A 24,669-nucleotide genomic window follows, 5' to 3' on the forward strand; every position below is an offset into this window, starting at 1 on the left:
CCTCACACACACCTCAGTGCCCCCACCCCCGTTCTGTGGGGTTTTCACTCTCAGGCCACTGTTCCCCTGCCCTAATGATCCCAGGGCCGGGTACCAAGAAAGCAGGGGTAGCCGCTACACCCCAGACTAGCTGCACTCAAGCTAGCCTGTCATGAGCCTGCATCCCTGCCTCCCCTGTTTTGCCCAGCGGAACCACAGTCAACCCTTGGCTACATTTCCCCCTTTATCCCTCTCCTCCTGGCGTTTGGTGTTGCTTCTCTGAGTGGCCCTGTGTGGCACGGAGTGGCATGCCCTGTCTTCTGGGGGCTGTAACAGATTACCTTTTCATTACAACATTGTGTGGTGACGGATGTGAGCAGATGGCGTGGTCATGGTTTCTCGGGGTATATGGCTATTAAATCTTAGGTAATACGATGTTATATGTCCATTGTGCCTCAGTCAAACGGACTTTTCAGCGCCCGTCATCTCCTGACCTGCTGGCCTCATGAGACCTGAACAATAATAAAACCTACATTCCCAAACAGCCAGGAATGATATATATATTTTTTAAATAAGATCTATGCCCGACGTCAGGCCTGAGCTTAGGACCCCCGAGATCAAGAGTCGCCCGCTCTAATGACTGAGCCAGCCAGGTGCCCCCAGAAGGAGTAGAATTAAACCAAACTCTGCTTAGTCATAAATAATAGATGGTAAAATGATGAGGAGTGACAGTGTAATTCAGAGCAGTGATTACATCCAGAGGCTGAAGGGTGATGAGTCAGATGGTGGGCACCCCAAGTGTGTTCATGAATGCGGTGCGCAGGCTATACTGCATTTATTACTTATTCCTTGAACTTCACATAATTTTTTGGTTAAATTGTTTTTAATTTAATTTTAGAGAGAGAGAGCATGAGTGGGGAAGAGGGGCAGAGAGACAGAGAATCTCAAGCAGGCTCCATGCTCAGTATAGAGCCTGAGTGGGGCTCCATCCCACAACTCTGGGATCAAGAGTTAAGACACCCAACAGACTGAACCAGCCAGGCAGCCCTACTTAAAATGATTACTTAGCATTAAAACATTTAGTGCGTTTTTTTCCTGAATACCATGTCCTTCACGATATCAATCTAAGTAATTTTTAAAGCATGAAATAATATAGTTTTCCAATACTTATTTTACCACATGATGTGACCATCTCCCAGTTTTAAAAAAATGTTGATGTATTTTTGAGAGAGAGAGAAAGAAGACAGTATGAGCAGGGAGGGGTGGAGAGGGAGGGAGACACAGAATCTGAAGCAGCTCCAGGCGCCGAGCTGTCAGCACAGAGACAGACGCAACTCATGAACCATGAGATCATGTCCTGAGCCAAAGTCAGACGCTTAACCGACTGAGCCACCCAGGCGCCCCTGACCATCCCCCAGCTTTGATTTCACTCTTAGTTTGGAAGAGGTTCTCAAGCCTTTTATATCCGGTCCCTTGAAATTCAGTAGGTTTATAGGTAAATGGGATTGAGAGTAATAGCTTTCATTCTCCCTGTTGAAAATGAGGAAAGAGACGGCTCCTTCCTTTTTTTCTTTTCTTAGAGCATTTTCTTTAGAGAAGTTGTGTTTATAAACCCCTTTCTCTGTCCTTTGAGATGTATATAAACCTCTGTAAGAGCTAAGGAAAGCATCGCCTGCTTAACCACCCTGATTCTTTCCTGGGAGCTCTCTTTGAAATGCAATCGGCAAGAGAGAGCGGTCTTCTCTCCGTGGGGGCTTCTCTCTCACGGGCAAAACTACCGACTGGCATAAAGAGAAGTTTGTTTTTCCTTTGCACGAAGCCAATTAACTAATACAGACGTGGGTGGGGGATGCATGATCGTATGACAAAGGCTGTTGGGATTGGCCCCGGGAAGGTTCTCGCTTACCCTGAGAATGTGTATGTACTGGCTTGCCTGTGCTTGACTGTGTAAGTGGGAGAGACTTCTTTGTCTTTCCAGCCTCTCAAACGGCTGCCGGCGATGCGTGTCACGTTCTGGCTTAGCGCTGATTCAGAAAGAAAACTGTTCTGGTCTCTCTCTCTTCTGTCTTTGTGAGGGGTTTTCTGGGTTGGCAGGAGATTTGTTTTCAGTTGTATTTCCCCAATAGAGAGCAATATTTGAGTAGCAAAAGTTTGGAAATAAGCCCAGTGTCCAGTGCAGAGCCCAAAGCAGGGTTTGAACTCATGACCCTGAGATCAAGACTCGAGCTGAGATCAAGAGTTCAGAGTTCAGCGCTTAACCGACTGAACCTCCCAGGGGCCTTGCATGGAATTGATTCCTAACTGAACCAAAAAATAAAATTATATTGCAGTATACACCCTGTTCCTTTTGTAGGTAACAAATTAGGTAGGTGAAATTGTTACTTTTTGCATAAACACTGACCAGATGTACAGGAAATGAATTACTGAAGGGCATGCTACCAGAGAGCCTTAGAAGGATTTCTAAATCTCAGGCTGGATTTTTTTATACTTATTTCTTATTAATGCATACCAAGAAAGAAATATTTACACAGTTTATAATTCAAAAGGGATTTATTTTTAATTGGAAGTCACTTTTCTACACAGGAAATCATTTTCAAATACGTTCCTCTTCTTTTAAAAAAAAATTTTTTTTTATATTTTATTTATTTCTGAGAGAGAGAGGCAGAGTGAGTAGGGGAGGGTCAGAGAGAGAGGGAGACACAGAAGCAGAGGCAGGCTCCAGGCTCCGAGCTAGCTGTCAGCACAGAGACCGATGCGGGGCTCAAGCCCACAAACCGTGAGATCATGACCTGAGTCAAAGTCGGATGTTTAACCAACTGAGCCACCCAGGTGCCCCTAAAAAAAAATATTTTTAATGTTTATTTTTGAGACAGGGAGTAGGGGAGGGGCAGAGAGAGGATGACAGAGGATCCGAAGCAGAGTCTGTGCTGACAACACAGAGCCTGATGTGAGGCTCGAACTCATGGACCGCAAGATCATGCCCTAAGCTGAAGTCAGACACGTAACTGACTGAGCCACCCAGGTGCCGCAATATTCCTCTTCTTAAAAAAGAAACAACCGGACTAAAATGGAGTCACTTGTGCTAAGTCCCACATCGGCACAGGGAGATTTGATACCTAAGCTAATTGCAGTTTTGGCCTCTGAGGAATGTGAACTTCACCGGTCAGTCTGGAATTGCCTGGTTAGCACCAGTGAGGTAACCTGCCTGATACACACAGTTTCCGCCAAAGGAAGGTGACCTTGCCTGAAACAATCCAGCCTTTGCTAGTAACTTCCTTTTCCCATACCCTTCTGTTTATGAAAGTCTTCTATTTTGTATGGTTCCTCCGAGCTCCTTTGTAAGATGAGATGTAGCCTGATTCATGAATCGTGAAATAAAGCCAAATTACATATTCGGATGTACTGAGATGAATTTTGTTAACACCCTGAACACTCATTCTTATGAAAGTGAATAACACCTTTCTGCAAAACAGAGAAAATTAATTTTTATAATTATGTTTGTAAGTAACACGGTCAATGATGCTGAAGTTTACGCTTCTCTCCCCAAAGCTGGGGGGCATTTTTGAAATGAGCAGCCATATTAAATGCTGCTGATGTATTAAAAGAGTTTCAGGTCCAACATAAATTTATTCCAGCTTTTAATGCTTTTATTTCATTTCATTTTTTTCAACTTTTAAATCAGTTAAAATAGGAATTCAATTGCCTTCAGGATATCATAGCCTTTTATTTTACAAAATTCGTTAGAGATCTGAAAAACATTTCCTTACAGAGCGTGAAAGCCGATTCAAAATGAAGAAGGCATCCCTAAAACAGTCACTCAAAATACAGTCGGAAGGACACTGAGGAAGCAGGGACTCTGCGCGCCGTGTTTCAGTTTTCAGAACACCGTGAACTTTTGACTTTTGTCAATTGCAATTCCACCTCCTCCTGGAACACTTCCTCCTACTGGAGACTGAAATAGAGCTCATGTAATGCCTGTCAGCCAAGTAGCCAATCGTGAATTAGACAGTCGGTTTCAACTCTGCCAGCACCAATCATAATTCTTTCAAAACAACTTATGTAACCTTGTATTTTTTTTTTTTTTTTTTTTTTTGCCCTTATAAGCCTGCACGCCTTTCAAGCATTTTGGAGCACTTTTTGGATTTTGACTCTGGATCTCCCAGATTGTAATCCCTGAAACCCCAAATAAATGCTTTTGGTTGCTTTACAGTCTTGTGGGCTTCTTGACGGAAAAAAGTAAAATGCAGGCCTGAGAATTCCAACATCCCACCCCTGTGGCCGTGCTGAGTGGTGGGGGGCGTGGGGGTCCTGCACCAGGCTGGAGCTCCACGTCCCCAGGGCTGAGGTTTGCAGACCTCAAGTCCCAGAGGTAGAGGGCAGGGAGAGGAGGCGGGGCCTCCTAGTGTGAAAGGTCACAGGTCAAAGCCCACGGGACCCTTCCCCTGCACGCAGTGACGTTATTGTTGAGGATCTTTGTTCTTTTTTTGTAAATAGTTTTTTTAATGCTTATTTATTTTTGAGAGAGATGCAGACAGTTTGAGCGAGGTAGAGGTAGAGCCAGAGACACAGAATCCGAAGCAGGCTCCAGGCTCTGAGTAGTCAGCACTAAGCCAGACGTAGAACTCGAACTGACAAACTGTGAGATCATGACCTGAGCCCAAGTCAGAGGCTGAACCGACTGAGCCACCCAGGCGCCACGAGGATCTTTGTTCTTAAACAAAGAACACAGATCCGCCCTGAACTCGCCCCCCCGCCCCCCCTCCACCAGCCAACCCCTGACCCTAGGGCTCACCAGCCCCTACGGTCTGTCCCTTCCTGTCCAAGCTCCCAACAAGGGGCGCTCCGCAGGGAAACTGAGTCAGGATCTCACGGTCCAGGAGGAAGTCGCAGGCAGGAAGGGTGGTCGAGCTGCAGGCGCCAGAGGTGCGGCCGCTGGGAGCAGTCTCTGCTCTGAGCCCACGCTGGTCAGCCACGTGTGTCCGAACGACCTGTCACTCAGGACGCAGGGGGCAGGGTCTGGGAGGATTGTCCAATCAGGGGTGGCAGGGGCGGTGCGGAGGCGCGGAGGCACTGTGGGTGGGAATCCGCAGTCCCGGACTCTGAGGGGGCGGGGCCGGGAGAGGAGCCAATCAGAATGCAAGGGCCCGGAGCGTGGTCCAATCAGGGCGGGGGGTGGGCGCGCTCCAGAGGCGAGTCCCTGGCTGCCCGGCTGCCCTCCGTCGGAGAGCACCTGCCTCGCTCGGCGTCTCCTCGGTCTCACGGCCCGGGTCGCGCCGCCGCTGCCTGGACGCCGGGACAGTCCGGAGCGGGCTGCGAAGAGATGGTGAGTGCGCGGGTTCGGGCGTAGCCCCGAGGGGCTGGTTCCAACCGGTCGGAGCCGGCTGGACGGGGCCCCGGCCCCGGTGGCGCCGCCCCTGGGGGTCCTGATCTGAGTCTGTGCCCTCGGCTGGGAGTGGAGCGGCAGCGTCTGGTCCCTTCCTCCTCTTCCCGGTCCCCACCCGGGTCGCCCTTGGGTGGGGGTCCGAAGCGAGGTTGGGAGGACCCCAGCGCCGGCGGTCAAGGGCTTGGAGGCGAGTGGGGGTGGCTGAGGTGGGAGACCCCCACCCCCACCTGGCATAAAATGAAATCCGTACTCGGTTAGGGAGACGCTGTTCCTGCTAAAGAGCAAAATTCAGCTGAGTAATTGGCTTTATTCAATGATTCATGAGGCGGGCAGCATGCCATCTCGCGGATACAAGGGAGCTCGGAGGAGCTGCACAAAATGAAAGGCTCCCAGGCAGGAGTGGGGACAGGAAGTTCTGTTAGACACCAAGTGGATGGATGGTGGGAGGCCACCTTTCCTTCCGGGATGGCAGGGGTCTAGCAGCCGGGCGACCTCAGTCGTGCTGACCAGGTCGTTCCTGATTGACTGGTTTTAAGATTCCATTTCTGGGAGAGGCCGAAACTGCAATTAAGGTAACTCTTGGTTTGGTGACGAGGAGTTTAGTGTGAGGGACTCCATTTTGGCTGTGTTGTCTTGTTTTTAACATTCCGAAGACCGCGGCAGGGGTGACGGGAAGACCCCCTCCCCCAGCGCCTCCAGTCACTCAGAACCGGGCTTTCAGGGTGAGGAGCAGTGGCCGAAAGATGTGTGGCAGGAACGGGCTCCCTGTGCTCAGAGGTTTCTTTGCTCGGGTGGGCAGCTCGGTGCTTGTTCTGCCCGGCTGACCGGGTGCGGATGGGGAGCAAAGTCAGGGGCCTGGGGGCAGGACAGGGGCCTGGGTGAAGTTTGGGCAGCAAAGGGGCGGTGGGTCAAACCAGTGTCAAATGAAGAATCTGAATAAGGAGAGACGTGTATTGAGGGGAACGATTGCAGAGGCTGGGCGGCCGGGGACTGTGGCACTCGGGGCGCGGCTGCGGCGACAGGCAGGACGCTGTGGGCATAAGACCTGAGCGTCTCAAGTCGCATCGAAGAGGTGAGGAGGAAGGACACAGGCGTGAGCAGGTGTGGTGCTGACGCGCACGTTCCCTGAGGCCAGCCTGTCCCCGTGTCCCCAGGAGGGGCTGTGTGGGGCTCAGGCTGAGACAGGCCCACGTCCAGGGTCCGGAGGAGGAGAGAAGCCAAACCAGCGGGGGAGCAGCCGGCACGTTGTGCCCCTTGGTCATGGGGACGCGCAGCTGAGCTGATGGTGGGTGCGGCACAGTGTGGATTGGGGGGGGGTCCGCGCGGGGCCCTGTCGTGGGTGAACCCGGGGACGTCCCTGGGAGGCTTCTCCTGGTCTGACGGGGGAGGGGCCCTGTCTGCAGCCTGCTGGTTCCCAGACCCCAGCGGGGTGGGGGAGGGGCTGCCTTACACCTGCCACTGAGGTTTTCCCCGGAGCACAGGGCTCAGGTAGGCACCTGCGTGTGTCCCCTGTCCCCTGTGAGCAGCGCTGTCCCTGTCCAGCTCAGCGCCGATGGCCCTGTCTTCCGCCGGCCTCCCGTTCAGCAGGTGCAAACGCCTGAGTTTCTGCCTCCTTCCTTGCCCTTCAGCGCAGAGGGTACTAAGGGTGGCAGGTCGTTCCTGTCCCTGCTGACTCGGTCACTCTGGGCTTCATCCAGAGAATGTCCCCTGGGGACACGTGTCTCAGGACAGAAATCGTCCTTCTCCCTTAGGGTTGGGGGCACAGGCGGGGGCGCCGCACCTCCATGGCAGCTGGGTGGAGTCACAGACGCACACACATCCTGTGAACTGAGACAGGTCACGTGTAAGGGTACCAGGTCCCTGTTCTCTGAAAGGGAGAAACCGCTTCCATTCGCGTGACCCGCCCAGAGCCCTGGGGCCGCCGCTCCCACTGTAGCCCTGAGCGCAGGGTGGAGGCCGCGATGCTGCACCCGGTTCTCCCCACGCCAGGTTGGGGTCCTCATGTCATTCAGGTGACCCAGGGCGCTGAAAGCCGGGGTCTCCCCTGGGCTGGCGACCAGTGGCCCCCCGAGCTGGGCCTGGTGGGAGGTGAGGGAAGGTGTGTGGGGTCTCTCTCGCCTGCAGGTGGCCTCCAGCCCCCGGGATGAGTGTGGAAGGCACTGTGGCCGCCCAGACAGGTCGCAGGGCCCGAGCAGGAGACACAGTGCAGGGCGTGACCTGGGGTCGCCTTGGGGGGGGGGTCTCCCGAGGACTGGTGTTGGCATCATCCGTGGGGCTGAGGGGCTAAGTGGCATCTGTGGAAACGAATTCTGTGCAGGTGGACTGAGGGAAGGCTCCTCGGGGTCAAGTGCTGGTGGAAGGGTCATGAACGCAGAGTGTTTAGGGGTCAGATCCTAGCCTGGGAGGGTTTCTTTCCTGGGGAGAATTGGGGCTCCAGGTTTCATTCCACTGGGGCTTGGGGTCCCCTCCCTCTTTCCTGGAGGACCTGTGTCAGCAGGGAGAGCTGGGCCCCCATGTGGGACCGGGTGTGACCCTCTGCCGTGGGGTGTCGTGTGCGGTGTGGGCGCCGGGGGCGGCCGATCTGAGCGTGTCCCGCTCTGCTGCTCAGCCCGGTGTTCCTCAAGAGGATCTCGCTGCCCCAGGAGTCCGGTGTGGGTGACACTTAGCACTTTTGTCCTTCGGCCCATTCCTCTTTCTGCAGCTTTCTGTGTGGTCACCCTCAAGCAGCGAGTCACTTGCCTGGGTCTCTGTTGCAGGTGCGATGGGGGATTGTCAGCTGTGCGACCGGTGATGTCGTGGCTGCCGTGGGGCTCCCAGGGCTCGTCTGTGTCACTCGGGCGGGTGCCTGGGGCTCGGGTCACCCAGGGAACCCCTCCATCCCAGGATGCTGGGGCGTGGGGGTCCCCAGTTCATATTTTCCTTCTGTCAGCTCTGCTGCTGCGGGCAGTGTGGCCCCATCTCCAGGGTAAATGCCCCATAAGCATCTCCGCGCTGGGGGACATTGCATATTGCAGCTCGGGAGTAAGTTACAGGTTAGCAGGAAGCAGGTGCAGAGTGTGAGCCTCACGTCTGTGCTGGGTCCTGTCACTTGTGGCTTCCTGTGTCCAGCTCGAGTGTGTGACACACAACTCCTTGACGTCACACATGAATTTTCTGACTTCCACAGGGTGAGCATTTCTCACGGGCGGGTCTCTTTTCTGTGGACACGTTTCCAGCGTGTTGTCCCCTGTAATTCACGCGTCTGCTTCCTGATGTTCTGTTTCCTTCACGTCCTGTGGACATTCGTGCTGTTTCATTTCTGCGTGTTGTGAGTGTTCTCTCCCGGTCAGGGTGTATGTATCACCTCTCTGTGTCTGCATGGATGGACCCCTCACGTTGTTAGTGGACTTGAACTTCCCCATCTCTTCCTGTGTAGACGACCTTCATTTGTTCTGTGAAAAAAGTCCATAGGTCCAGTCATAATTACACATGCTGGAACTTTCTCTCTGTGTGTTCCACTTGTTTCCACGACAGTTAAGTCCACAGGACTCTGTTATCATCTGTGAAGCTGACGAGGGAAAGGATTCGTTTCCCCTGCAGATAACCAGGCTTTGCTGGCCCGTGTGTCCTGGTGTCCCCGTCTCTACTGCTGCCCCGCGGCACCTTCTGGGTGTACATCCACTCACCTAAATCGGGGACGCCTGTCATACATTCCGTGTCCCATCAGTGTGTTTGTCTGTTGATGCCAAGTGTTCTAATAACTGGTAATTTAAAATATTTTTTACTGTTTTATTTTTGAGACAGAGTGCATGATCAGGGGAGGGGCAGAGAGAGAGGGAGACAGAGAATCTGAAGCAGGTTTCACACCGTCAGCACAGAGCCCGACGCGGGGCTCGAACCCACGAACTATGAGATCATGGCCTGAGTGGAAGTTAGACGCTCAACTGACTGAGGCACCCAGGCGCCCGTAATTACCGGTGACTTTAAAAATAAAACTGTCATGGGGCGCCTGGGTGGCTCAGTTGGATAAGCATCCAGCTTCGGCTCAGGTCGTGATCTCAAAGTTCGTGGGTTTGAGGCCCACGTCAGGCTCTGTGCTGACAGCTCAGAGCCTGGAGCCTGTTTCAGATTCTGTGTCCTCCTCCTCTCTCTCTCTGACCCCCCCACCCCCCGCTCACGCTGTCTCTCTCTCTCAGAAATAAATAAAACACTAAAAAAATTTAAAAATAAATAAAGCGGTCAGGTGGGTGAGTGCTCTTTTCCAGAATTGGTGTACATGTCCTTTTGTCAACGGGGGGTCGAGGGAGCAGGGGCTGGTGCGGTGGACGTGCTGGGATATCTCAGGGTGGGGGTCTGGGGGCTCTGGAGGGTGGGTGTGAGATTTACAAGGACCAAGCCCAGTGCTTTTGGACACGGTGTTTGTGTGCGTGTGGGGGGGTGTGTACACTGTCCATTGAGTGTCAGTAGTACCATCAGTGTGTTCAGCTGAGCCTGCGCGTGGGGGTTGGTACTTACAGTGAAGGTGTCAAACGAACAGAAAAGACCTGTTGAAGCACCTGGCTGGTAGACTGGGTCCCCCGGTCCCCCTGACGTTTGAGAGGTGCTGCGCACGCAGGGCTGCCAGTTCCCCACTGAGGCCCCGTCCAGCGAGATACCACATGCACCGTGACTAACGCCTCTTCCTGTCGGTGAGGGAGGGGCTGTGTCAAATCCGTTCGTGGGAACAGGCTTCCTGGGTTGTACTCGGACAGGCGGGACCAGGAGTGGGCGCCTTCTGTGGCTGATCAGTCTTTCTCCACTAACGCTTGGGATTGTGATTGAACATACCGTGTTGTTTCGGGCCTGTGGTTTCATGCATGTCCAGCGGTGAGCAGTGGAAATTGGAGCGTCTCTGGGAGGGCTGGACGGTTAACTGGTCCAAACCAGAGTTGTCCCTTTTTACTGAAGTCACCGTTATTAGACTTCCAGTGTTGCTTATCCCTCATGGGGCCAGTTGTAGGGTGTCTCTTAGCAAATCTCCGAAGTATTATTTGGGAAGAACATTCCTTTGGACCAAGACAGAGGTTTGCCTTTTGGCTTTCTTGAGCTGCTTTTCTTTTCTTTCTTTTTTGTTTTTGTGTTTGTCTTTGTTTTGAAAACAAAAAATCAGCAAAAATGGCTTCTTTTGGCCTCCAGGGAGTCCCATCTGGAGTCAGGACCCTTTATAATGCCAGGGAAGCCAGTTCAAGGAGGGCATGTAATAAATTTGGGACAGAGGAGCCATTTTTAAGTGATCCTCATGTGAGTAAGGACATCCCCTTGTCTCCCTAATAGCCCAGGGTCATGAGCTCCCTTACAGGCATGGCGACGACTGTCCTTACGCACATTTGTGGGTTTTACCCTTGGCGAAGGTACAAGGCTGGAGGAAGGGCGGCTCGTTCAGCGTGTTGAGCACAAGTAGCCAATGTTAAGTGCTGCTCCGTGATCTCAAGGGACTTGCAGTCGCATCCCCAGCGCCGTATTTCCCATTTTCTGTTTGTAAATAAGCCGTCAGTAAACCACGGAGTCTGTGCCTCAGCGAGAGGCGCTTTCTGTCTCTTTGCACGAAAAGTCGGAAGGAGATGTGTCCGTGCTGAGCAGACGTGAGGAGTTTCACGTGGGTCCACATGTCATGCTCGTTCCCGGATCAGACGCCCTACGTGTCGATCCTGAGTTTGAGCAATGGGCAGTATTTCCTTAGAGGCGTCCCGGCCTGTTCAGGCAAAAAGATGTAACAGGTGGATTCTGTCTTCCTGTGAAGGGGTCTGAGAAGGGGAGCAGAGCCTGAAGTCCTCTCCCTGTCGTCCCAGAGCAGAGCCTGCAAGAGCTTTTCCATCATCCAGATCAGCCTTTAAGATTCAAGGAAAAATAAGAACGCCTGGGCGCCCTGGGCGGGAGTGCCCTGGTGTGTTTCTGTTCTTTAAGTCAAAGCAGACCTATTGGCCATCCCTACTGGAATACGAAAACGCGTTGCGTAGGGTAGTTATAGTAAAAAACTGCTCTCCCTGGGAATGGATCTCACTGGTGCTGGAGGTTGGGAACAATGGCGAGCCAAGGGTTAAATAAAAGATATTCAGGGGGGCCTGGGGGGGCTCGGTTGAGCATCCAACTTCGGCTCAGGTCATGATTTCACGGTTCGTGGGTTCGAGCCCCGCGTCAGGCTCTGTGCTGACAGCTAGCTCAGAGCCTGGAGATGCTTCAGATTCTGTGTCTCCCTCTCTCTCTGACCCTCCCCTGCTCATGCTGTCTCTCTCTCTCTCTGAAAAATAAATAAAACATAAAAATTTTTTTAAAAAGTTAACTAATACTCTCCGTTAGACATGTTTTAGGACGTGAGGAAGGTTAGTTTAATCGCAGGTATAAAGGCTAACATTAGCCTATAAAGGCTAATGTTAAAAAGTCTATTTGTAATATTTAATTTCAGCTGCTTGTTTCTAGTGACTCATTGTGCCCTGAGATTTATTTTTATGAGTTTGCCTTCTGGAAACTAAAAATCCGATTGTGGGGGCACCTGGGTGGCTCAGTCGGTTGGATGTCGATTTCGGCTTAGGTCTCATGGTCAAACCATGATCTCATGGTTCGAGGGTTCAAGCCCCATGTCGGGCTCTGTGCTCACACAGACAGCCAGCTCAGAATCTGGAGCCTGTTTCAGATTCTGTGTCTCCCTCTCTCTCTGACCCTTCCCTGCTCACGCTGTCTTTCTCTCAGAAATAAGTAAAAGGTTAAAAAGAATTTTAAAAAATTTTTAAAAATCGGATTCTGTGATTAGCTTTCTATTCTTTTTGGGCATGACCTCCACAATCATTTGAGTTAGAAGTAAAGGAAAAATTTTTTTTGTTACCAATGGTGTTTTGGTTACAATATTTTCTTTAGGTGAAACTACATTGTAGTTTGCTCTATACATGATTATAAAATTAAACTTATTAAATGTTTTTATTTATCTTGGAGCCAAGATGAATAAAATAGCCAACTGAGCCAGCCAGATGCCCCTGTAAATGATTATAAAATGTCAAGCACGTACCACATTTCAGCAGTAGAGAGCTTTCTGCGCCTATCATTACTGGTAGCTCGGGGTGAGGGCACATTTGGATGCTTGAACAGACTCCGAAAAGAAACCAGATTTAAAATGTGGTTTCAGGGGGCGCCTGGGTGGCTTAGTCAGTTAAGCGTCCGACTTTCGCTTAGGTCATGATCTCGCGGTTCGTGGGTTCGAGCCCCGCGTCGGGCTCTGTGCTGACTGCCAGCTCAGAGCCTGGAGCCTGTTTCAGGGTCTGTCTCCCTCTCTCTCTGACCCTCCTCTGCTCACACTGTGTCTCTCTCTCCTAGAAATAAAAATAAAAATAAAAAAATATAAAATATTTAAGAAATAAATAAAATATTTTAAAAAAATAAAATAAAATGTGGTTTCTAATCCATTTAGAAAACCTCACTTATCTAACAACTAAAGGCACAGAGGAGGCAGTAAAGAGGGATTTATTAAACTCCTCGTCGCCAGCGATGCAAAGTGACACGTGAAGGCGTCTCCCGGTCCCCTCCTGGCACATACGGCAGGGGCGTGTTCTGAAGGGCAGCCAGCCCTCCTCCTCAAATGCATTTGGCAGACTGCCTTTTTTTTTTTTTTTAATGTTTTATTTTGGAGAGAAAGATCATGAGGGGCAGGGAGAGAGAGGAAAACAGAGGATCCAAAGCAGCTTCCATGCTGACAGCACAGAGAGCCCAGTGTGGGGCTTGAACTCACGAACCGCGAGATCAGGACCTGAGCCGAAATGAAGAGTCAGACCCTTAACCGACTGAGCCCCCAGGCGCCCCTGCCAATTTCTTGTTTTCGGTTGCAGCGCTGGCCAAGCCTTCGCAGGCCTGTCCGTATGCGATCTCAGTCTTCCTGACCTCGGAGCGGACCTTTCACATTTCCCCACCAGATAGGGAGTCGGCTCTAGATTCAGCGTGGACACCATGCTTTTCTGACGGTGCGTGTTTGCATCTGGCCTGTAAGCCAGTGTGTCACTCGTGTGGGGACATGAGGCAGGCATGTCCCCAGCACCTATGGGTTGGAAGCCTGTGGTTGGTTTGTCTTTTTTTCATTCGTGGCGTCAGTTATACTCCTTGAAGAATCAGTGTTTAATCCGTGTTGCGTTTCTGGAATAAAACAGACTTGGTGTTGTTTTCGAATGTTACTGCTACATTTATGTATAAGGTTTCGAACTTCTAAAGAGACTTTATTTAGCCTTGGGCGCCTGGGAGGCTCAGTCGGCTAAGCCTCCAACTTCAGCTTAGGTCATGATCTTGCGGTTCAAGAGTTCGATGCCCGCTTTGGATTCTGGGTCTCCCTCTCTCTCTGCCCCTCCCCCGCTCACACACTCTGTCTTGAAAATAAGAAATAAGCACTAAAAAAGAATGAAAAAAAACCACATTTGCTTGTATTCATGTTGCATTTTGATACTATTTGAATCATCCTTTTCCCGTGTTGGTAATACCCTGTGATTCCTTTCTACAGTTGGGAATCAACAAGGTTAAAATACATGGTTCTTGGCTCACGGAGCATTTGAGGTTTACGTTTAGAGTGTGGGGGTAGTTGGATCTACAGGATTTCATTTCTTTAATCACCAAGGACACCCTCAGGTGCTGTTACCTTGCATCATCTCAGGTATGCTTCCAATTTGTATACATTCATTCCTTTTCTTCTAAAATGCCTGTAATATCTTTCTCAATCGGCTTCACCTCTGAAACTGTAATTTTGGTTTTTTCTCATACTTCCTTTATTGGCCTGACTTCTGTGGGTTTTGATTATAATTGCCAAAAGATTAAAAAGGATATATTTTTAGCTTCTGTGACTTAAAAAAAATTTTTTTTAATGTTTTACTTCTTTCTAAGAGACGGGGACAGCATGAGCAGGGGAGGGTCAGAGAGAGAGGGAGACAGAATCAGAAGCAGGCTCCAGGCCCTGAGCTGTCAGCACAGAGGCTGATGCAGGGCTTGAACCCACGAACCGCAATATTATGACCTGACCCGAAGTCGGATGCTTAATCGACTGAGCCACCCAGGCGCCCCGGCTTCTGTGACTTTTTAAAAACAGCTTTAATGGTATAGGTTCTGTACCACGAAGATTATCTGCTTAAAGTATAAAACTCAGTGGTATTTAATTGGCATTTACACAACTGTTCAACCATTCTTTCTCATTTTAAGACATTTTAATCATTCCATGAAGATAATTTGCATCAGTGGGTAGTCACTCCCCATTCTAGGGTATCCCTACCCTGGGTTCTAGACAATTTCCTACTCTTTCTCTTTGTTGATTTGCTGATTCTGTACATTCTACATGAATGGTGTCCTGCTCTGTGTAGTCTTTGTGAAGTCTGTTAATGTTCTCGAGGCTCATTGATTTTGTGAATCAGTACCTAGATCAGTACTTCATTGTGCGCACTGCTGAATAATATTCCATTGTTTGAATACACAGTGGGCATTTTGCTATTGAAATGAGTTGTTGACCTTCAAAGTAAAACTCATTAGGGGCACCTGGGTGGCTCAGTCAGTTAAGCGTCTGACTGTGGCTCAGGTCATGATCTCATGGTTCGTGGGTTCGAGCCCCGCATCCGCCTCTGCTGACATCCCACTCAGAGCCTGGAGCCTGCTTCGAATTCTGTGTCTCCCTCTCTCTGTGACCCTCCCCTGCTCACACTGTCTCTCTCTCTCAGAAATAAATAAAACATTAAAAAAAAAAAAACCCAAAGTACAACTCAGTATTTAACCAGTAAAAATGGGTTCATCCTAGATTAGGTGAGAATTGCAGCTCGGAAAAGCAGGCTACAGCGAGACCAAAGACAAACCTGAGAGGAGGCTCTTTTATAGAACAGACTGGGAATTTGGGTGGGGGGTGTGGTAAACAAAAAGTCCTTTGGAACAAAGTGGGCTGGGAAGTATCGTGGCTTCTCCTTAGCTCGACTGTGGCCTTTCTGATTGGTGGGGCTGTGGCTATCTCCCATTGGCTGGGCTGTCGCCACACCGAGAAATAATCTTTCTCCTGTTGTGCTAGTAAAGTGATATCCACTTGTAACTGCAAGGTCGTCTTGCTCTTGGGTCTGCAGTTGATCATGAGCCGGAGGGTGTCGGAATCCAGCTGGCCTTCTGACTCCGTTCTTAACAAGATTTCTCTATATTCTCACATTTCCCCCATTTGATAAGGACCTTGTCTCAAATGCATCATTAAGAGTCAGGTTACCATATTTAGTGGGTTTGTTCCTTGGTGCCAGGAAGGACCTTCCCTGATGGTCGTGTCTCACGTCATAGGGAAACCACGTAGCCATTGGAAACCGGTTAAGGCCACATGTGAGTAACAAAGATTAGAGCGGAGGAGTGTCAGGCACTTCTCATCTCCAGTCTGTATTTATCAAGATCGTAAGAGTTGGAGATTATCTCCTTATTGGCGGAGTCAGTCTTACAGCGTTTTGGCAGGTAACAGCTGTGAAAGCAAAAGTAACATGGAAATTCCAAATTGCATGATGGTTCTGAACTAGGACTCTAGATCTGAAAGTAGCCAATCAAACATTGGCCGTTTTCAGACTTGGGGAAATTTTTTTATTCTGTGGATAAAAACCTGGAGTCCTGTATTTCTCCTGGAATTTGCATACAGTAGGAATGGAGTCGCTGGTTTATGGGGATTGGAAGAACAGGGTACCAAGGGGTAACAGTGGTGGATATTGCTCAGAGGTTCCCAACACACCTTCATTTTCAGCCGTGGGGTTTTCACACCAGTAAAAACAGGCCATTACAGGGACGCCTGGGTGGCTCAGTCAGTTAAGTGTCAGACTTCAGCTCAGGTCATGATCTCACAGTCCATGGGTTCGAGCCCCACATCGGGTTCTGTGCTGACAGCTCAGAGCCTGGAGCCTGCTTCGGACTCTGTGTCTCCCTCTCTCTCTCTGCCCCTCCCCCACTCACTCTCTGTCTCTCAAAATAAGATAAAGATATAAAAAATTAAAAAAAAAAAACAGAGGCCATTACAGGGATTAGTGTAGAGGACAATGGGCCTCCGAGGCTTGTAATTTTCTATTAAGGACTTGATGCCGTAAGGAGCTTTTTTTTTTTTTTAAATAAATTTTTAAAATTACTAATTTTGAGAGAGAGGGAACGTGTGCACATAGGGGAGGAGTGTGTGGAGAGGGAGAGAAAGAATTCCAAGCAGGCTTCGCGCTGTCCCTGTGAAGCCCAGTATGGGGTGCAAACTCACGAACCCGTGAGATCATGACCTGAGCTGAAATCAAGAGTCGGACACTTAACCAACTGAGCCACCCGTGTGCCCCAAGAGTTTTTTCATTTATAGGTATTGATTAATTGCAAGGAGACTCTTTGAGAGATCTATTTTAATCTTTTTTTTTAAAAATGTTTATTCATTTTTGAGAGACAGAGAGCGTGTGTGCATGAATGAGGGAGGGGGAGAGGCACACACAGAATCCAAAGCAGACTCCAGGCTCCCAGCTGTCAGCACAGAGCCCAATGCGGGGCCCAAACTCACAGACGACGAGATCATGACCTGAGCCAAAGTCGGCTGCTCAACTGACTGATCCACCCAGGCGCCCTGGGATTTGTTTGAATCTTGAAGGGAGGTGCAGTGTGGATTCTGCCAATATAGATCATTTAAGAATTTTGCCCAGAAAGAGGATGGTAGGTGATATGGTCGAGATAGATGATCAGCAGCCCCAGATTCCACTAGAGTGGATCAGGGATGGAGCAGATAGAAGATGTGGAATGACCATATTTTTCCTTTGGTTGCCTATTTCGATTATTGTTTTCAAATTCTAGAATTATTTCCTCTTTGTCGAATAAGGGTTTAGGAGCTATCCCTCAAAAGATCTAGACAAAAGAGAGTGGCTTCAGAGACAGGAACCTGTTGAGTTTTTGTGTTTTTTTTTTTAATTTTTAATGTTTTTTATTTATTTCTAGGAGAGAGAGAGAGAGAGAGAGAGACAGTGTGAGCAGGGGAGGGTCAGAGAGAGAGGGAGTCACAGACTCTGAAACAGGCTCCAGGCTCTGAGCTGGCAGTCAGCACAGAGCCTGACACGGGGCTCGAACCCACGAACTGCGAGATCATGACCTAAGCGAAAGTCGGACGCTCAACCGACTAAGCCACCCAGGTGCCCCCTGTTGAGGTTTATTAGAGGATCCCCCCCCCCCCACTATTGGAACTGTTTCAGGCCTTCCAGGCAGAGGCTACGTTACAGCAGGGAGTTGGGCACCAAGAGTGTAACTCTCCGGTCAACAGGACAGAAATTCATTCCCCGCGTGGAGAATGGTTTCTTTGAGCTGCTTATGAGGGAGGACTAGGAAGAGCCCCTGCGGTTCCCTGGAACCCCGTCACTGGGAATGAGGAGGACATTGTAAAGGCCAGCTGGAGGGATGCGGGTGTGGGAGCACTTCAACTGGTAGCAAGCAGTCTTTTTTCCAGTGTCCTGGCCCTCTGCAAGAATAGGAGAATCTGGTTAGTTTTTGGTTTTATTTAGGACCCTCCATTTGCCAGAATTGAAAGTTAAGAATTTTAGTGGTTTTGGGGCACCGGAGTGGCTCAGTGGGTTAGCGTCCGACTTCGACTCAGGTCATGATCTTGTGGTTTGTGGGTTCGAGCCCCGCATCGGGCTCTGTGCTGACAGCCAGCTCAGAGCCTGGAGCGTGCTTCAGATTCTGTGTCTCCCTCTCTCTCTGACCCTCCCCTGTTTATGCTCTTTCTCTCATAAATAAATAAATAATTTTTTAAGTATAAAAAATAAAGAATTTTAGTGGTTTTGGAGTACCTGCTTGGCTCACTCGGTAGAGCATGCTATTCTTGATCTCAGGGTCATGAGTTGAAGCCCCACGTGGGCATGGAGTCTACTTAAGAAATTAGACAAGTAATGGGGAGCCTGGGTGGCTCAGTCAGTTAAGCATCTGACATTGGCTTAGGTCATGATCTCACGGTTTATGGGTTTGAGCCCTGTGTTGAGCTCTGTGCTGACAGCTCAGTGCCTAGAGACTGCTTCGGATTTTGTGTCTCCCTCTCTCTCTGCCCTTCCCCTGCTCATGCTCAGTCTTTCTCTCTGAAAAATAAACATTAAGCAATTAAAAAAATAAACCAGTAAGTTAAAAAACAATTTAGTGGTCTTTTAGGTGACTCATCAAGGATGTATGTGAGCTGCTTGCCAAACTAAATCCGCAGTGGACGCATCTTCCCGTTCTATCCTGGTCCTTTTTATGAAAAGAGAAAGATTACTGGTTCTGCCCTTTAATAAACATAGACTTAGATGCTACCTGGGTGGATTCCTTATCTACAGGAAGAAAATAATTTCCTTTAAAGAGAACTTGGAGGTGATTTTAATTGTCATGAACAGACTGATCGTCATGCAATGTGAACCTTAAAAATAAGCCCAAAATGGCTTATCTGGGAATAGCAGAGAATTGGAATTTGGGACACGGAAGCTCCAGCAAAATCACAGGCAAGTCTGAAGAAGAAAGGGAGGAACAAGGGGAGGACCGCCCTTTTCTAGAGGAGAGGAGGCGTTGGGAGGGGCTCTGCCAAACCGGAAGTCCATTGGGACAAACGGGTTCCACGTGTAGTGGCTTCTCATTGGCCAGACTGTGACTGTCTCTCATTGTCTGAGCTGTGGCTCGCTCTCATTGGCTGGACTGTGACCGTCTCAGCCCAAGCGCTGGGCTGTTGCCACCCGAGGAAACAATCTTCCTTCCTCCTGCCTGAACAGTGGTGCATTATGGGTGTGCCGGGTCGTCTCTCGGCTGTGTCTGCGCTTGGCCCGGAGCCGCAGGTCTGGGAGCCTCCCCTGTGGACTCCTGACTCCACCTCAGTCGTGTCTCCTTCTCTCAGCGTCGAAGAGGTGCAGGGCTTCTGGGTGGTTCTCCCTGTCGGCGATCAGCAGTCGTGCCACGGAGAGTGCGTGCGCACACGTGTGTGTGAGGGCGCGTCCTCCCTGGTCTGGGGCAGGTGGATCGAGGAGCGGAACTGGCGTGTGGCATGGGGCCTCCACGGTCCTCATTCTGAGGGGCCGCCAGACTCCCCCCAAGCGGCTGCCCCTCTTACACCCGCAGCAGGATAGACGGACGCGAGTTCGCCCTGCTCACGGCCTCGCCCGCGCTTCCTGGTGCGTCTTCATAGCCAGTCAGGTGGGGGCCGAGGGCATCTGCCGGTAGTTCGAGGTGCGAGTCCCTCGTGACGAATGTCTAGCATCGTTTCAGCGACCTAATGGCTATTTGCATTGTTCTTTGGAGAAGTGTCCACTCACTTTCTTTGCTCATTATTCAATCATATGTATTTTTATATTATTGTCTCTTACTTTTTATGGTTGTCGTGTTAAATTTTAAGGCATATTTAAAACCTGACTTAGCAGGTGTGTGATAAGCAAACCCTGGATACAACCCCAGTTTACATAGAATTTTCCTTCTTTTAGGTGATACCGTTGGAATTTTTTTTTCCATTAAGTTTTGAGAACGTACTTTGTGTTTGAACAATCTCTGATTTTTTGAAGAAAATAATTTTTTTACTGTGTATTTCACGAGTGCGATGTCAACCTTTGTTGCTCTAAAGTTATGAATTAGCCTTTGTTTTCTTTCTCCATTAAAGCCGTCACTGGCTCTGTCCCCATAAATCCCTCAGGGACACTTTCTTCTGGTGCTCTTTTACTTGAATTATGGGCCCTGAGTCAGAGCCCCTGCTTACACCCGAGCTTCTTCAGCAACCAGAACTCAGCTTACACACCAGGTGTGCCAGGCGCCCAGGCCCTGGCCTGTGTCTGTGCCCAGAGTCCACCTAATTTAGGGAAAGGATCCATGTCTGCCTCTGTCAGAAGAGAAAGGAAACCCCCAGGCTTCTTGACCTTGTTCTTTCCAGGGAAAGAGCTGCTGGGATCTAAGTGTCAGCAATGTCCTGACATTCTAGTCCAAGTTCTTGGAGCTGATGAGGCAGAAAATCATTGAACAAGCCAAATGTGTGCCCTCTGTTTTCTGTGTTGTCCGAGTAAATATTTCATGTTTCAATCTGTACAGTAGTGGTCCGCCCAGACCTTTCCAGTGTAAATAACTCAGTAAACTGGGCGTGTGTGTCTGTGTCAGCTGCTGTCATCACCCTGCGCTTCAGGTTCCAGCCCTTCCCGTGCTGTGCGCACTGCAGGGGACCTGCTTGCGTGTTGTCACTATCTACTCACGTGTGACTCGGGTCCTAGGAATGGAGGGCAGCTCCCTGCCTGTCACCCTTCATCCTCCCACACACACGGGTTAGGATGGAGCTTTGCTGCAGTAGAGTGTGTGGTATGTTTCAGGCCTCTGTGGTCTTTGAGGATGTGGCTGTGAAATTAACCCCAGAAGAGTGGGCTTTGCTGGATCAAGGTCAGAGGAAGCTCTACAGAGATGTGATGCTGGAGACGTGCAGGAACCTGGCCGCCGTGGGTAAGGATGGCCCCGTCCCTTCACTGGTCTTGTAGGGAAGACCTGTTTCTTACAATTGTCTGATTTTACTGGGACCGAGGAACGGGAGTACGCTGGAGGAGACACAGACATGGTGCAAGCCTCTTGAAACCTGCCTGGAGTCACACAGCTTTTCCAGGAACACCAAAGTTTTGTTACTCTTGCAAAGTCTGAGACTCTCTAATTTTATCCATGTGAGGACGGTGTCCAGTGTGGCCCTGGGGCAGGGAATGCTGCTCTGTGGAAGGTACACTGGGCAGTACACCTGTCTGATGGTAAGCGTCCTGCATGTAAACTCTCACTTCGTCCTCTTCAGTGACCTTGAAGACCAGACTAAACAGCCTGCCTTCCACACTGCTTGTGGCTCTACAAACCCTCCCTCCTGCTGAGCTGTTCCCCAGCGGCAGGACCAGCAGCCACACACACCACCCACCCGTCCATCCAGTGGCAGCTGGGACAGTGCAGGCAGGCTTCAGTGAGGGCCTCTGTGCCTTTGGAACAGTCCAGGAGCCCTCGGGTGGATCAGGTTCTGGAGAAAATGGCTTTGGAAATACCCAGTAGCAGCAAGACTCAGTCTGTGTTTGAGAAGGGGGAAGTTTGTCATTTACCTGGACTTTCCTGTTGGACTTTTCGTCCATCCTCATGCACGTGGTGAGCCTTTCTGTGTTCCTTACAGAGGTAGTGTGTGGCTGTGTCTATCTTGCCAAGTTCTTCTTTTCTTTATTTTTTTTCTTCTCTTTCTTTCAATATTTATTTTGAGAGAGAGCAAGAAATAGAGCGCACCTGAACACAAGTCCAGGAGGGGCAGAGAGACACCCCCAGCCCGCTCCACACTCAGCGAGGAGCCCCAGCCCGATGTGGGGCTCAATCTCAGGAACTCAAGATCACGACCTGAGCTGAAATCAAGGGTCAGACACTCAACTGACTGAGCCACCCAGGCGCCCCCTACTTTGCTCTTCTGATAATACTTACTTCCACATTAATCTTCATCTATTTTGAAATATTTCAGAATGAACAGGCTGCCATTTGACACAGTTTTCCCATTATTACTAAAGCCCCAGATCACTAGGGTCCTCAGGATTTTCCTTTGTCATGTGTCTATTCTTCCTGATGAACTTCATTCACGTTGGGATCAGTGTATAAATAGAAATCAACACATGGTCTGTTTTCTTACTTTACCCATCAGATCATCCCCAAGAATTTAAATTATGCTCCCAATTCTTTCAGATTGTTGCACTCAAGTTAAAACTTATGGACCAAGGACTCAGCTGCATATTTTGGAGAATGAACTATCCCGTGAAGAGAAAATAGTAAGATTTACAAGAACTGATCCCTGGGCTCTTTTTCGAGAAAACCCGGTGTTTCATAACATTGGCGATCAGTCCCAATCCCAGGAGAGGCGTTTGAGGTGAGTGCCTCTCCCCACAGGAGAAAGGGGGATCTTCCCAGATTGATCAACTAACTTGAAATTAAAGGAAAAGTATAAACCTGGCCCAATAATTGTGTAGTTGGAATTACACGATATAATACCTTAATAAATGTGATGTCAATGTTGATCGTCAGAAACATAATTCAGCTCAAAAACGTGTATCAGGAGAACCCACATGTAAGAAACCCTGACACTTAGGGCATTTCTGGGCCCTTCTCCTTAGCATATAACTTCTTCCACTTGACAGCAGTGTAGGCGGTGGAAATGGCTACTACTAGTCTAATAACCGTTAGCAAACGTCAGTAGGGCACTAGTAGAGAGATCACTTATAAGCATCCTCCCCTAACCCTGTGCCTTCCTATTTTGAACAGAAGTCCTTTGGTGGAGAGTCTCTGTGAACGTATTGAAGGAGATCAATGTGGAGAATCCCTGAACCCGGTTACAAGTCTTACTGTGCGTGAGGGGTGTCCCACTGGAGGCAAATCCTGTGAATGCGCTAAGTGTAGAGAAGCCTTCGCAGATGGTTCCTTCCTAGAGAAGCCAGGAAGATTCCAGCCAGGACTCAAACCTAGTCCCGGTGAGGAATGTGGGCCGGCCTGTAGCTCCATCGCGAGCCTCAGCCCTCACATAGACACAGACCTTGTAGAGAAACCCTGTGAAGGTCAGGACACTGGGAGGGCATCAGAGACGTATACGAAGAGTCTCAGTAGTAATACCTCTCTGGAGTGCAAGAAATGTGGAAAAGCTTTCACCTGCACGGCCTCCTTTCAGGGTCACGTGCAAGGTCCCTGTGGACAGAGCATCCATACGTGTGACGTTTGTGGGAAAACCTTCTTATATCTCTCTTACCTTACGCGTCATGCGAGAACTCACACTGGGGAGAGACCCTATGAATGTCGGGAATGTGGGAGAGCCTACAGTTGCCTGTCGTATTTTCGAGAACACGTGAGATCACACACTGGAGAGAAGCCCTACGAATGTAAGGAGTGTGGCAAGACATTCAAGTACCCTGCATCCCTGCAGGGACACATGATGACGCACACCGGGGAGAGGCCGTACCTGTGTCAGCAGTGTGGGAAAGCCTTCAGTTGTCCCAAATACTTTCGAAGACATGTAAGAACGCACAGTGGAGTGAAGCCCTATGAATGTACGTCGTGCGGGAAAGCCTATAGTTGTTCCTTATCCCTCCGGGAGCATGTGAGAACACACAGCGAAGAGAGGCCCTATGAGTGTAAGGAGTGCGGGAAGGCTTTCAGACACCCCCGATATTTCCAGAGGCACGTGAGGATGCACAGTGGGGTGAAACCCTACGTGTGTAAGGAGTGCGGGAAAGCGTATAGCAGTTCCACGTCTCTTCAGGAACACGTGAGGTCGCACACGGGGGAGAGACCCTTTGAGTGCCAGCAGTGTGGGAAAGCCTTCACGCGCCACTCCTCCCTCCAAGGTCACGTGAGAGCACACAGCTTGGAGAAACGTTACGAGTGTACGCAGTGCGGGAAGGCCTTCCGCTGGTCCTCGTCCTTGCAGAAGCACGTGAGAACGCACCGTGAGGAGAAGCCCTATGAGTGTCAGCAGTGCGGCAAAGCCTTCTGGTACCCCGCGAACCTGCGGGCGCATGTCAAGACCCACACGGAGGAGAGACCTTATGAGTGTCTGCACTGTGGGAAAGCCTTCAGCTGTCACTCCTCCCTGCAAGTACACGCGAGGAAACACAACGGAGTGAAACCCTACGAGTGTAAGGAGTGCGGCAAGGCCTTCTGGTATCCTGTGAACCTGCGGGCTCATGTGAGGACACACACGGGGGAGAGACCCTACGAGTGCCAGCAGTGCGGGAAGGCCTACAGGTGTCCCGCAAACCTGCGGGTCCACGTGAGGACGCACACAGGCGAGAGACCCTATGAGTGCCAGCAGTGTGGGAAGGCCTTCCGGTACCCCGCAAACCTGCGGGCGCACGTGAGGACGCACACGGGGGAGAGACCCTATGAGTGTTCGCATTGCGGGAAGGCCTTCCGGTATCCCACAAACCTGCGGGCGCACGTGAAGACGCACACGGAGGAGAAACCCTGAATACACATTCAGGCTGTTTTCCCTCCTGTCTTCTAAGTCCAGTCAGACACACGGGCAGGAAACGTACTGTATGTAAGGAATGTTGGAGAACCTTCAGGCAAAGCACCTCATTTGTTTTGTACATAAAACCTCAGGGCTGGACGGCAGTATTTATTTGTTATAAATTTGTTTATGCCTCAAGGGGCTTGGGAGTAACAGGGATCTCTGCTGTATTTATTTCCACTGCATGCTGCTGATATGAACACCCAAGATAAAATATTGCTGACTCTCCCCGTTTTCTGTATGAAATATATTTTGTTTTCTCAGACATGAAAAGATTGTATGGTTCTAGAAAACGTGTCTCGTTTCCATGACGATATCTTCTGGACCCAGGAGT

At 50.0% G+C, this 24,669-nt stretch overlaps 1 protein-coding gene across 1 annotated transcript; it reads left to right on the forward strand.

The window, feature by feature from the left end:
* Positions 1–5,196: 5,196 nt before the first annotated feature.
* Positions 5,197–24,563, forward strand: LOC120242066 (zinc finger protein 77-like). The gene is made up of 4 exons (XM_039247552.1): positions 5,197–5,302; positions 20,653–20,779; positions 22,025–22,205; positions 22,598–24,563. Exons 1-4 carry the CDS (start codon positions 5,300–5,302, stop codon positions 24,291–24,293), a joined length of 2,007 nt encoding a protein of 668 aa, XP_039103483.1. The 5' UTR covers positions 5,197–5,299; the 3' UTR covers positions 24,294–24,563.
* The last annotated feature ends 106 nt before the right edge of the window (positions 24,564–24,669 follow it).

This window comes from Hyaena hyaena, unplaced genomic scaffold (genome assembly GCF_003009895.1).
Source record: "Hyaena hyaena isolate Hyena2069 unplaced genomic scaffold, ASM300989v1 scaffold_296, whole genome shotgun sequence".
Classification (NCBI taxonomy): domain Eukaryota; kingdom Metazoa; phylum Chordata; class Mammalia; order Carnivora; family Hyaenidae; genus Hyaena; species Hyaena hyaena.